General features: G+C 43.9%; 1 protein-coding gene across 2 annotated transcripts; it reads left to right on the forward strand.

Annotated features, from left to right (window-relative positions):
- The first annotated feature begins 4,998 nt into the window (after positions 1–4,998).
- Positions 4,999–13,823, forward strand: wnt9b.2.L (wingless-type MMTV integration site family member 9B L homeolog). 2 transcript variants are annotated; one of them, XM_018234886.2, is made up of 4 exons: positions 4,999–5,176; positions 11,041–11,297; positions 12,289–12,554; positions 13,042–13,823. In XM_018234886.2, the coding sequence occupies exons 1-4, from the start codon at positions 5,085–5,087 to the stop codon at positions 13,498–13,500; spliced, it is 1,074 nt and encodes a 357-aa protein (XP_018090375.1). In that variant the 5' UTR covers positions 4,999–5,084; the 3' UTR covers positions 13,501–13,823. The 2 variants fall into 2 exon arrangements, with proteins under 2 accessions (XP_018090375.1, XP_041433112.1); XM_041577178.1 differs by lacking the exon at positions 4,999–5,176 and having other exon boundaries at positions 9,711–11,297.
- The last annotated feature ends 405 nt before the right edge of the window (positions 13,824–14,228 follow it).

A 14,228-nucleotide genomic window follows, 5' to 3' on the forward strand; every position in this document is an offset into this window, starting at 1 on the left:
TGCGCCGGCCTCATGTGGGAGCACTCGCACCCTGGTAGTTACGTTACCGTTGCCCAGTAGATATTTGATTTTCAGCCAGATGTTGCTCAGCCTTGGGACAGACCCACAGACTCAATAAAATGCATTAAAATGACCTACTGGTCACCTGTTGGCATTTAAACCTCTGATTGGTTGCTATGGGTTACTAGACCTACTGCACTAGATCTAACCCAGATGTAACACAAAAGGGCTCAACAGCGTCAGACTGGATTGTCCAAAGGCCACTGTGGCTGCCGCCTTAGGGCCCCACACACACACACCTGTGTCCCCCGCTGTGGCACCACAACCCCCTACACCCCACAGAACATACCAGGGCCGGGGGGAGCTCATGTGGCAGCACCCAGGAATCAGTGGGAGCAGGTCTGGGTCAGGAGCACCCCCACAAGTACTGGGGTCCAGAAGGTTTTTTTTCCCAGTGTCCCACCAACCCAGTGTGACCCCGGGGCTCAGTTACTACTGCAAGTCGGAAAAACTGTCAGTTCAGTAGCACCACCTCCTGTTCTGAATTAATGGCAGTTGCACCTATTGACACAGGGGGACCCCAAACTTACTGCCCCTCTGAACCAGGCGCTGACTCCGGGGTTCCCACAGTGGCCTGAGCATTTGCACCTAAATAACGGGGTGCAGCCTCCCCCACCCCAAATACCACAAAGTGACATTTACCAGAATTGATTCTGAATGGATTTAAGCTCAGCTCTAACAGCTCAGCTCTAACACACGCTCGTTGGCCATTTGCAGTCACACAGGGAAAATAAAGCTCTGCCTTAAGCCCAAGTGAAAAGCCCCCTGCGGGGAGTGTCTCCCGGGAGACTCAAAACTGCCGACAACCAGCCACAATCTTCCCACAGCCCCAAGAATAAAGATAGTGGAGTCGGATTAACCCCTCCAGAGCTATACCCCCAGCTACACATTATAGAATAGGGACAGTGAAGCCGGGTTAACCCTTGAATACCCTCTGTAACACATTATAGAATTAGCATATCTCCCAACTGTCCCTTTTTCGGAGGGACAGTCCCTCTTTTGACAGCTCAACCCACAGTCCCTCATTTGTACTGGAAAGTCCCTCTTTACCCTGCACTGAACAGACAGAAAAAGAAACAAAGTTTCTCACTTAATTGGCTTTTAGCAGAGAGCCCAGAACAGGTAACAGGTGCAAATAAGATACTTTGTAACAATTTTGAGATACAAAGAAACAGTTTAGATAAGGAGAATTATTTTCAAATTTGCATAACCTGCCAAATTTTGTAAAATGAACATGATAATTAGGGGGTGTGGCCACAGAAATGGGCGTGGTCAAAAAACGCTTTCTACTTGCGGAAAAAGCATTTTGCACCTCTTTTTACTCCCAAAATGTTGGGAGGTCTGGAATAGTGACAGTGAAGCCTGGTTAACCCTTGAATATCCATACCCTATGTAACACATTGTAGAATAGGGACAGTGAAGCCTGGTTAACCCTTGAATACTTATACCCTAGTAATAGGGATAGTGAAGCCGGGTTAACCCCTGAATAGCTAGACCCCCAGTAACACATTATAGAATAGGGACAATGAAGCCGGGTTAACCCTTAAATACTCATACCCTAGTAATAGGGACCGTGAAGCCAAGTTAACCCCTGAATAGCAACTGTATATCCCCTGTAACACATTATAGAATAGGGACAATGAAGCCGGGTTAACCCTTGAATACTTATACCCCAGTAATAGGGACAGTGAAGCCAAGTTAACCCCTGAATAGCTATACCCCCAGTAACACATTATAGAATAGGGACAATGAAGCCGGGTTAACCCTTGAATCCTTATATCCCAGTAATAGGGACAGTGAAGCCAAGTTAACCCCTGAATAGCTACTGTATATCCCCAGTAACACATTTTAGAATAGGGACAGTGAAGCCGGGTTAACCCCTTAATAGCTATACCCCCGCTAACACATTATAGCATTGGGACTGAGCCTGGAAATGCTGCTGTTTATTTCCAGGAAAGGCAGAAACTCTGGAGTGAACAGATTTTTATGCAGTTTGAAAGGTTTTTGAGACTCAAGTAGGCGTTAGTGATATAAAGGTTAACAATGGAGCGGGGGCAACATGAAAGGGTGAAATATGCTCCATTCCACATTACAGAAAATAAAAGGCAAATCCCAAGGCAGAAATAAAGGGCCCAATATTCTACAAATACCCAGTGCAGATAAAATATGGTGCAATACTCCCCAATGTAGGCAATGAAAGATTTAATATTCTGCACATAACCAGTGTATACAACAAAGGGTGCAATATTCTGCACATAACCAGTGTATACAACAAAGGGTGCAATATTCTGCACATAACCAGTGTATACAACAAAGGGTGCAATATTCTGCACATAACCAGTGTATACAACAAAGGGTGCAATATTCTGCACATAACCACTGTTTGCAAATATGGCTGCAGTGCTCTACAAATTCAAAATCTACAAAATTGCTAATTCTGCTGTTAAAATGTGAAATGTTCTTTAGTTTAACGAATTGGACCTGACAGTAATGTGAGTGATATGATTTAGGCTCCTGTATGATGGGGGATTTACCTGAATTAAGTATTTCTATAGCACATACTGACCTCTAGTGGCCTAACACAAAACTGCAGGCAGAAAAATTGATAATGCACTGGAGGGCAACATGTGGCAGGGGGGCTTCCAGTTTGTCTCAAATCATAGAAATCAGCCTTGTTCCCTTTATATTATAGCTATATTTATTTATAATGTATTTATAATTAACAGAAATGTATATAGCATATTAGAAAGAGTTTGTTAAATTCAAATAATGGAGCAACATATAGTGACTTCCAGCAGGTGGCGCTCCAACCCTAGTTATGTCTTTACATCAAACAAGTTAATGTTCAGCACCACCTGATGCTAATTTCAGCCTTCAGTTGTTCTGCTTAGAACTGACCACATGAACATCCAGTGACTCTTCCCTGCTCACTAACTTCTCCTTTTAAGCAATAAAATGGTTTCTTGTCTCAGGAAATGAATTTTCAGCCTATTGTAGCCTGTTGAAACGAGCAGTGGGTGGTGCTGTGGTTTCACATTGGTTATATTAGCCTCTTACAGACCTCTAACAGCTTGACATTTCAGAAAAATAGATACATAATGTAATTAATAATTAATTTTGCATTAAATAAATTTGAGGGTTTACATTTCCTGTAATCCTTTGGCAAAGGGTGAGTTGTACCTGTTACACTCATTGTGGCTCAGGATTATTCTTTAGCTCCTTGGACTGGTTATAAATGACCCTGACCCCTAATTTCATTCAAGCAGTGACTCACCAGAGACCCCTCTCATCTGCAATTGTAATGCTCACACTCAGCCACTAGGGGGCGCTCCCTGCTATTCTAAGAATATTCAATAATTAAGAATATTGTACCTGCACTAGAAAACTTCCTGATATTCTAAGCAGAGGGAGGAGATCCCGTATCTGTGCCACAATAAAGGCAAAGTTAAACTTGCGATTATGATCATGATGGGAGGAATTTAGTAACAATGGAGGTGCCCGGTGCTCTTTGGCATCTCCAACAAGTGCAGAATATATTTGGGGCCCAGTTGGCAATTTTGGTTGGGTACCTGTTTCACTGTGATAATAACTTACAGTTCAACTGTCATATTCTGTAACATAAAGTTGCTTTCATAACAAGGTTACAGAGATATAGAAACATTGGGGTGTCACCCTGCTATAGTTCCAGGGGTACCAAGGGAACAAATAAGCACTCACCCCAAATCTCCCCCTAACTGGCCTTCAGGCTGGGCCCCCTTAGCTCATAACAAGGTTACAGATATATAGAAACATTGGGGTAACAGTCACCCTGCTATAGTTCCAGGGGTACCCAGGGTACAAATAAACACTCACCCCAAATCTCCCCCTAACTGATCTTCAGACTGGGCCCCCTTAGCTCATAACAAGGTTACAGATATATAGAAACATTGGGGTAACAGTCACCCTGCTATAGTTCCAGGGGTACCCAGGGTACAAATAAACACTCACCCCAAATCTCCCCCTAACTGATCTTCAGACTGGGCCCCCTTAGCTCATAACAAGGTTACAGATATATAGAAACATTGGGTAACAATCACCCTGCTATAGTTCCAGGGGTACCCAGGGCACAAATAAACACTCACCCCAAATCTCCCCCTAACTGGCCTTCAGGCTGGGCCCCCTTAGCTCATAACAAGGTTATAGATATATAGAAACATTGGGGTAACAGTCACTCTGCTATAGTTCCAGGGGTACCCAGGGTACATTACCCCAAATCTCCCCCTGACTGACCTTCAGACTGGGCCCCCTTAGCTCATAACAAGGTTACAGATATATAGAAACATTGGGGTAACAGTCACCCTGCTATAGTTCCAGGGGTAACCAGGGCACAAATAAGCACTCACCCCAAATCTCCCCCTAACTGACCTTCAGACTGGGCCCCCTTAGCTCATAACAAGGTTACAGATATATAGAAACATTGGGTAACAATCACCCTGCTATAGTTCCAGGGGTACCCAGGGCACAAATAAACACTCACCCCAAATCTCCCCCTAACTGGCCTTCAGACTGGGCCCCCTTAGCTCATAACAAGGTTACAGATATATAGAAACATTGGGGTAACTGTCACCCTGCTATAGTTCCAGGGGTACCCAGGGCACAAATAAGCACTCAAATCTCCTTTGGGCAATGTAGGGGTGCAATGTGGCCCTAAAAATAATATTAAGTGGCACATGAGGCCCCAAGAGGAAACTGAATTATATAATAATACAAATATAGAATAAAAGGTCGATACCCTCCTGTTCGTGCTCATTGACTGACAGTTTTATTCTGCGCTTATTACAATGATAACTCAGCCCTGCGCTGCTTCAGGTGAGGTCTGCACCCCGCCCCCGTCTTCACCGTCAGCCAATGAGAAACAGGGAGTGTTTGGCTGCCACCAATGAGAGGCGAGGCGTGGAGCAGCCGTTTGAAGTGAAGGAGCGGACAGTCCGGTGCATTGGGCAGTGGGAGAGAAGGAGAGAGATGAGGAGAAGCTCAGCACAACAATGCCCACCGACCCCTGTCTGGCCGACCTCTGCCTCCCGCTCCTGCTGCTGCTGATCACTCCCCTCCTGCCGCCGACCGGAGCCTATTTCGGGTCAGTCATTTACCCCTGTCTCCCGCTTTATCTTATTCTCCCCCTAATTCTCCTTATTCTACTCCTCATTCTATTCCTTCTTCTCCTTCCCCTAATTCTTCTCCTTCTTCTCCCCCTAATTTTACTCCTAATTCTTCTACTTATTCTCCCCCTTATTCTCCCAATTCTACTCCTTATTCTCCCCCTTATTCTTCCCCTAATTCTACTCCTTATTTCCCCCTAATTCTACTCCTTATTCTCCCCCTTATTCCCCTAATTCTACTCCGTATTTTCCCCCTAATTTTACTCCTAATTCTACTCCTTATTCTCCCCCTTATTCTCCTAATTCTACTCCTTATTCTCCCCCTTATTCTTCCCCTAATTCTACTCCTTATTCTCCCCCTAATTTTACTCCTAATTCTTCTACTTATTCTCCAATTTATTCTCCTAATTCTACTCCTTATTCTCCCTTATTCTTCCCCTAATTCTACTCCTTATTCTCCCCCTAATTATACTCCTAATTCTTCTACTTATTCTCCTTATTCTCCCCCTTATTCTCCTTAATCTTGCCCTAATTCTTCACCTTATTCTACTCCTTATTCTCCCCCTCATTCTCCCAATTCTACTCCTTATTCTCCCCCTCATTAGCCTAATTCTACTCCTTATTGTCAGACAGTGCAGTCAATAGCAATGGAAGATTTATAATGAATGTAATGCAACGTTACTGGGGGTCTCAGTTATGATGTCAGTTATCCAGTGTGACCCTGAGCACATTCCCTGGTACCATTAAACTGTCAGTACTTTCTGCCCATACACACGTGTTTCTTGTACGACTGCTACTTATTTAGGATAAAGACCTTTATTCTGCCGTTTGTCACTCATTATAAATTGCATAGTTACCCCCCCCCCATAAATCCCCAAAGAACGACCTGTTTCTCTCTCCATCTCACCTCTTTTCTGGCTCTTATCCTCTATTTGCCATTGACTCTCTTTCTCCAACCCACTGTCTCCAGGATTCTCTCTGTCTCCCCACATTACTTTCTTCTTTCTTTCAACATTGGCTCCCTCTATTCTCTCCCTCTATTTTATCTCCCCCATCACAGTCCCTTGTTCTCTCTACATCTCTCTCTTTCTCTCTCTTTGGGGCAAATTCACTAAGCGCCGAACGCTAGCGTTACTTCGCTAGCGTTTGGCATTTTCGTTACCGCGCAAATTAACTAACGAACGCTGGCGTAGATTCGCTAGTGTTACTTCGCACCCTTACGCCTGGCGAATTTTCGCTACGGACGTAACTACGCAAATTCACTAACGCGCGCAGTGTACTGAACGCTACCTTTTACGCTAGACTTCCTTCGCCACCTCAGACCAGGCGAAGCGCAATAGAGTAGATAGGGATTGCTTCAAAAAAATTCAAAATTTTTTCTAAGTCCCAAAAAACGCTGGCGTTTTTTCTATATTATGGGTGATAGGCTGAAAAAGATCGAAAAAATTTTTGGGGCTCCCCTCCTTCCCCCCTACATTTCCTGACTCATGGCAACTTAACTATACAGTGGGCACATGTGTAGGGCAAAATAAAAATTTTATTTGATGTTTTGAAGGTTTCCCAGGCATTTGTAGTGCTGATACGTATTCCTCCATTGAAATTTGAATTTGGCGCCGTATGCAAATTAACCATCGCTAGCGTAACTTCGCTTCGCGAATCAACGCTAGCGCAACTTCGCAACCTTACGCTACCCCTGAGCGCAACTTCAGATCTTAGTGAATTTGCGAAGCGCTGGCGAAACTACGCCTGGCGAAGTGCGGCGAAGTTACGCCTGGCGCAACTACGAATCTTAGTCAATTTGCCCCTTTGTCTCCCAACATTTACGGTCTTTCTTCTTCTGTCTTCTCTAATTTTTTCCCTTCTGTATTCTCCCTGTTCCATTCTCTTCTATATTCTCCCTGTTCTCTTGCCTCCATTTCCCTTCTCTTTTGTCTTCTCCCTATTCTCTTCCCTTCCATCTTCTCTAAATTCTCCCTCTCTCCCCATGAGTAAACTCCACTTTCACTGCACTTACACCCCCTTATTTCTCTCCTTCACCCCACATTCCTCTGTCAACTCTTTATCATTACACCAAACGACTTGTCATCCTAAATGATTTTCATTCCACCACCGACCAACTCAGGGATTATTTTAAAGGCAATAACATGAAAGTCTCTGGAATGGGAGAGTTACTAATCTCTTTGTGAGAGCCGAGGGTCCAGTATTTTAGGCTGGATGTTACATAGAGGGGCTCCACAGGGGAGACAAATAACTCATTGTTGTATAACTTGGTTAAATAATTAACTAGTAGAATTATGTTTTTATATGTTTTGTCCAAATACAGTTTAAAAAAATGACTTTGAACATTAGGAAGAATATGTAGCAATATCTTGGCCTCCAGTTGTTGTAGAACTGTACGTCTCATATTCCCCGGGTAGTGTCACTGACTGTGACTAGAGCTGTAATATTATTATATTGTCCGGCCCGGGGGTCAGAGGAAATATCGGTGAATTGATTTGGGGAATGTGATCTTTGCTGAATGAATACAAATGTGTTTAATAGATCAGTAATACACAGGATATAGAAGGACATATTAGTATATATACGATTCCTTTTATTAAAATGTATTTCTGCTTTTAATTTTTTTTGTTTAATTTTTTCTTTATTTTGTAATTATTTTTTTTTAAATCATGTTAAAAGTATTTCTTCCATGATCCTATTTCTATCCGTGTTCTGCCATATACACACACACACACATATATATATATATATATATCCCCAGTATAAATGAATGTGACGGAGCTCCTTCAGCTGGCAATGTTAGTGCATTATGGGATATTTATGAATCACTAAAATGATTCTTTTTCCAAGCGTGTTTTCATGCAGAGCTGTGAAAGGGTTAAGGGAGCATCACAAATATCTTTGTACTTTTTTTTCTCGTTTCTTTCACCTAAATTTCCCTTTTCCTGTTTTTACAAATCCGTCGTGTGTCCTTTTGGCCTTTGAATCCATTTTCCATTGCCAGTGGCGTAACTAGATATTACTGGGCCCCACAGCAAATTATTTTTCAGGCCCCCAAAATGTTTAGAGGTTGACCAATATTTATTGAAATTGTATATGAATTAGGGCCTCATGGGGCCCCTATACCTCCTGGGCCCCCCTGCAGCCACAGGGTCTGCTTCCTCTGTAGTTACGCCCCTGTCCATTGCTCTTTCTTCTCTCCCATTCCCTCGCTCTTTCATCAGGGTGTCTCGCTCTCTTCTTGTGTCTCTGTCTCTGTACAACTCTCTCACTCTTCCTCTCATTCTATTCATCTCTCTCCTCTGTCTCCCATTCCCTCGCTCTTTCATCAGTCTCGCTCTCTTCTTGTGTCTCTCTCTCTCTATCTCTGTACAACTCTCTCATTTACTCTTCCTCTCATTCTATTAATCACTCTCCTCTGTCTCCTGTTCTTCTCACTCTCATCTCCAGCTCATGTCTCGTTGGGGGTCTCTTGTCCCTAAATTGTGTGTATCCCAAGATCCTGCTCTCCCCAATGTCTGTCTCTCTCTCCTGTCTTTCTCCCACTGTCTCTTTCTCTCGGGATCCTGCTCTGTCTCACACAGTTGTTTCCATGTAAGAACAAAATACAAATCTAAAAGACCTTGAAGGGAAGATAAAATATTTACATGTCATTTCCCAGGCAGAAGTGCAGGTGACAAAACATAAGGGCTGAGGCATGAACAGTATAAGAGATCAGACACACACTGCGGTAGGAGCTCACTGTACAGATATGGGATCCGTTATCCGGAACCCGTTTATCCAGAAAGATCCAAATTACAGAAAGCCCGTCTCCCATAGACTCTTTTATATTCAAATAATCAAAATATTTAAAAATGATTTCCTTTTTCTGTGTAATAATAAAACAGTCGCTTGTACTTGATCCCAACTAAGATATAATTAATCCTTATTGGAAGCAGAACCAGCCTATTGGGTTTATTTAATGTTGACATGATTGTCTAGTAGACTTAGGGGCAGATTTATCAAGGGTCGAATTTCGAAGTAGAAAATTATTTCGAAATTTGACCATCGAATTGAAATACTTTGACTTCGAATATCGAAGTTGAAGTATTTTTCAACAAAATTGGTCATTCTGCGATCAAAGTAAAATCGTTTGAATCGAACAATTTCAACGATTTTAGCGGACGATCGAACGATTTTCCTTCGACGTGTAAAGAGTTAAAAAATGGTTGTAGAAGGTCCCCATAGGCTAACAGGGCACTTTGGCAGGTTTAATTTGGCAAAGTATCGAAGTCAAAGTTTTTTTAAAGAGACAGTACTTCGACTATGGAATGCTGGAATATTCGAAAGATTTTTTACTTTGAATCGAAGTAAATTCGAAGTCGTAGTATCCTAGTCGATGGTCGAAATATCCAAAAAATTACTTCAAATTTTTTTACTTCGTAAATTTCCTCGAATTCACTTCGACCCTTGATAAATCTGCCCCTTAAGGTATGAAGATCCAAATTAAGGAAACATCCGTTATCCAGAAAACCCCAGGTCCCAAGCATTCTGGATAATAGGTCCCATACCTGTAACTGTCTGGCAACTGCCTGATTTCTTTGTATCTTGGTTAGGTTTGTTTCATTGGACATTTCAGAAGATGTCACCTGCTGATGTTCTAGCGCATGGGGGTCGGTGCATGGGGAACAGTGCATGGGGCAATGGTGCATGGGCAGATGAAAGAGTGATGAGGAGCCACAGCTATTAGTGCCCAAAAGGGACCCCCTTACTAAGCCAGACAGTCCTGTCCATCACTTGTCTATCCATTTCCATGCTGTAGGTCCCAGAGCCAAGAGTTCAATCCTGTCCACCGCAGGCAAGCAAAGGCATGTCCCATCATGCACAGCAAGAGACCCAACAATTTGCATTTACGGAAAAGGCAGCGGCCTGAGCTGACACTTATAGGAGGGTATTTAAATAGAGGGCACTTGGGCCAAGGCCAGGTATTCGAACCCCTAGGGGATGATAATTCATGTATAAGACAGGGCAGGAAGCACAAGACTGAACATATGGGAGAATGCAGAATAAAATGCAGAATAAAATGCAGAATAAAATGCAGAATAAAATGCAGAATAAAATGCAGAATAAAAGGGCAGAAAGGGTCTATATTGGCTGGTGGGAGCTGTACGTCAGTAAGTGAAGGGCTACCGGCTGGGCAATATTAATATAGAGAGTTACTTAGCTCCCTTCTGTAACTTTGGGAATAGATGTGCCAATTTAATCCCTAAGTAAAACGGATAAGGGGTATATTAACCCCAGACATGACAGTATAAATACTACAGAAAATAATTAATCAGATGTGCTAGCCCAATTGCTAGAGAAAATGGATAAGCAGTATATTAAACTGTGCCGGTATAATCACTATTGTAATGGCCAATACACACTACACTTCGTCAATCCAGACTAGCCAGTAAGATCACTGGAACAAGTCCAATGAGCACTCCATTAACTCCATACATGCCAGTAAAATCAGTGGATAGAAAGCATTACCTTACATTTGCACAAGCTCTCACAGCTGCTTGGCGTTTGCCTGCCGTAGGCTGCTGAGAAATCCAAGATGGACGTGTGTTCCACGGTGGAACACACAGGTTTCGTGGAGAACAGAAGAGCAGCGGCAGAGGCAGAGAGGCAATGGCCTGCAATAAATTCAGTGGGCCCTGGGCAGATGCCCCATTGGCCCTATGGATAAAGCAGCCCTGTGTATCCCCCCAGGGCAACTACAGGATCTGCTTCCCATACAGTCCTACAATAAACCAAACCTGATACATCAATTTCCAGTGAGTAATTCTACAATCTCCCTTTCCTTCTTCCGTCTCCGCAGTCTGACCAGCAAAGAGTCTCTCTCGCTCTTCACCTCCCCGGCCCCCATAATCAGCAGCACCCACAGCCGACCCCACCTGAAACACTGCGACCTGCTGCCCCTGACCCGGCGCCAGAAACGGCTGTGCCGCAAGGAACCAGGACTGGCCGAGGCGCTGAGAGAAGCCGTGCGACTGGGGGTCGTAGAGTGTCAGTTCCAGCTGCGGAACGAACGTTGGAACTGCAGTCTCCAGGAAAGGGGGACTCTCCTGAAAAGAGGTGAGAGCTCTCTGTCCAGTCACAGACACAGTGAGTCCATCTCTCCTACAGGACTGAACACACGTCTCCTATGGAATATACAAGGAATTCATGTAACTATAGAGGAAGTAGGGGGCCCAGGAAAAGGTAGGGGTCCAGATTGTGAGATCTGCTTCCTCTATAGGTAATAGGAATACCCCCAGCTGCTCTCTTACTCATAGTCTGTACAGAGAGATCCCATAAAACTATGGCAGTATAGGTATTCCCTGTACTAAGCACAATTCAGCAGGAACAGTCCCTAAGTTTGCTCATAGTCTGTACAGAGAGATCCCATAAAACTATGGCAGCATAGGTATTCCCCTGTACTAAGCACAATTCAGCAGGAACAGCCCCTAAGTTTGCTCATAGTCTGTACAGAGAGATAACATAAAACTATGGCAGCATAGGTATTCCCCTGTACTAAGCACAATTCAGCTGGAACAGCCCCCTAAGTTTGCTCATAGTCTGTACAGAGAGATAACATAAAACTTTGGCAGCATAGGTATTCCCCTGTACTAAGCACAATTCTGCAGGAACAGCCCCTAAGTTTGCTCATAGTCTGTACAGAGAGATCCCATAAAACTATGGCAGCATAGGTATTCCCCTGTACTAAGCACAATTCAGCAGGAACAGCTCCCTAAGTTTGCTCATAGTCTGTACAGAGAGATAACATAAAACTATGGCAGCATAGGTATTCCCTGTACTAAGCACAATTCAGCAGGAACAGTCCCTAAATTTGCTCATAGTCTGTACAGAGAGATAACATAAAACTATGGCAGCATAGGTATTCCCCTGTACTAAGCACAATTCAGCAGGAACAGCCCCCTAAGTTTGCTTATAGTCTGTACAGAGAGATAACATAAAACTATGGCAGCATAGGTATTCCCTGTACTAAGCACAATTCAGCAGGAACAGTCCTCTAAGTTTCTCCTCTGGAATATACATGTAATATGTCTTGGTTTTGCCATTGCAGGTTTTAAAGAGACAGCATTCCTGTATGCCATTTCAGCTGCCTCCCTCACCCATTCCCTAGCGAAGGCCTGCAGTGGGGGCAGAATGGAGCGATGTACCTGTGACGACTCCCAAGGCCTGGAGAGCCAGCGGGCTTGGCAGTGGGGTGTTTGTGGGGACAACCTCCGACACAGCACTCGATTCCTGCAGAACTTCCTTCGACAGAGGAAAGGGGGGAAAGACGCACGGGCTAAGATGGATGTTCATAACAGCAACGCAGGCATTAAAGTAAGGATATGTCTTATAGCTGCAGCAGGAACAATACTCTAATCATAACTATACAACTATGGCAGCATAGGTATTCCCTGTACTAAACACAATTCAGCAGGAACAGTCCCCTAAGTTTGCCCATAGTCTGTACAGAGAGATCCCATAAAACTATGGCAGCATAGGTATTCCCCTGTACTAAGCACAATTCAGCAGGAACAGTCCCCTAAGTTTGCTCATAGCCTGTACAGAGAGATCCCATAAAACTATGGCAGCATAGGTATTCCCCTGTACTAAGCACAATTCAGCAGGAACAGCCCCCTAAGTTTGCTCATAGTCTGTACAGAGAGATCCCATAAAACTATGGCAGCATAGGTATTCCCTGTACTAAGCACAATTCAGCAGGAACAGCCCCTAAGTTTGCTCATAGTCTGTACAGAGAGATAGCATAGATGCCATATTTAAATGGAAACATAAATTGTTTCTGTTTTGCTTTTCCCCCATCCAGTCTGTAAAGAGTGGATTAAAGACCACGTGTAAATGCCACGGGGTGTCCGGCTCCTGCGCTGTCCGCACATGTTGGAAGCAACTCTCTCCTTTCCATGAAACAGGAGCGCTGCTGAAAGCCAAGTATGAAAACGCCATAAAGATCCTTGGGGCCTCCAATGAGGCGGTGGGAGGCCATGAGACCCCGGGACAGTTATTCGGTGGGCGTCACACCCGCTCTACTGACTTCTTATACCTGGAGGAGTCACCCAACTTCTGCAGGTCGAGCCGCTTCTCCCCCGGCACAGCGGGACGGACATGCTCTCGAGAAACCACGTGCGACAGTCTCTGCTGCGGCCGAGGATACAACATCCAAACTCGGTTGGTGACTTTTTCCTGCCACTGCCAAGTGCACTGGTGCTGCCATGTGGAGTGTCAGAAGTGCGTCCAGCAACAGGAGACGTATACCTGCAAGCACTGAAAGCAAAGGATATATATATATACGGGGAAGGACAGATCTTATGCACTGCCTCATGCAGGATTCTGGGAGTTGTAGTTCAGTAACAGCCGAGAAGCCACAAGCTGGTCGTACCCTGTCCAAGCAACCTGTATGGCAGCAGCTCAGCTTCTCTGACATTAATGCTGTAAAACAAAGAGACTATTTATCTTACTGGACTTCGCTTCTATGAGCACTACTGTACAAAGCCTGTTGTTATTCACGCTCTATGGATCAAATTAGAATTTTAATGGTCAAAACTATCAGATTCGACTAGGGAGTTATTCAAATTCGAATTTTAATTTTAATTCGATTTTTTCGAGATTCATCATACTCTGGCCCTTTAAGAACTCGAATTTGACTATTCGCCACCTAAAACCTGCCGAATTGCTGTTTGAGTCAATGGGAGAGGTCCAGGGATCAGTTGGGAGTTGTTTGCAGCCTTCCTGACATTCGAGGTTTTTTCGAGTTCAACAAAGTTTGGAAAATTCTATTTTTTTTAATAAATTTCGATTGGTCGAATTTCAGGTTTGTGGAAGTTTAGGGGAGTTTTTAAAAACATGAATTCGAAATTCGACCTTTGATAAATGTGCCTTCCCGTGTATAGGAGTTATACAGCAATGGGAGCCTTGTAACCCCTAGCAACCAGTAAACAGGCAGTTGCTAATGCTGCAAAACCCCTCAGGGATCCTTCGACAATCCATTTCCACTTC

Source organism: Xenopus laevis, chromosome 9_10L, assembly GCF_017654675.1.
Source record: "Xenopus laevis strain J_2021 chromosome 9_10L, Xenopus_laevis_v10.1, whole genome shotgun sequence".
NCBI lineage: Eukaryota > Metazoa > Chordata > Amphibia > Anura > Pipidae > Xenopus > Xenopus laevis.

What these genes read in the sequence shown, in the direction of transcription:
- wnt9b.2.L (XM_041577178.1), top strand. Translation starts at nt 10,901, where the DNA reads ATGGATAAAGCAGCCCTGTGTATCCCCCCAGGGCAACTACAGGATCTG. An exon ending in GGGGACTCTCCTGAAAAGAG is followed by an intron (nt 11,298 to 12,288) that starts GTGAGAGCTCTC and finishes TTGCCATTGCAG; the next exon opens with GTTTTAAAGAGACAGCATTC. An exon ending in ACAGCAACGCAGGCATTAAA is followed by an intron (nt 12,555 to 13,041) that starts GTAAGGATATGT and finishes TCCCCCATCCAG; the next exon opens with TCTGTAAAGAGTGGATTAAA.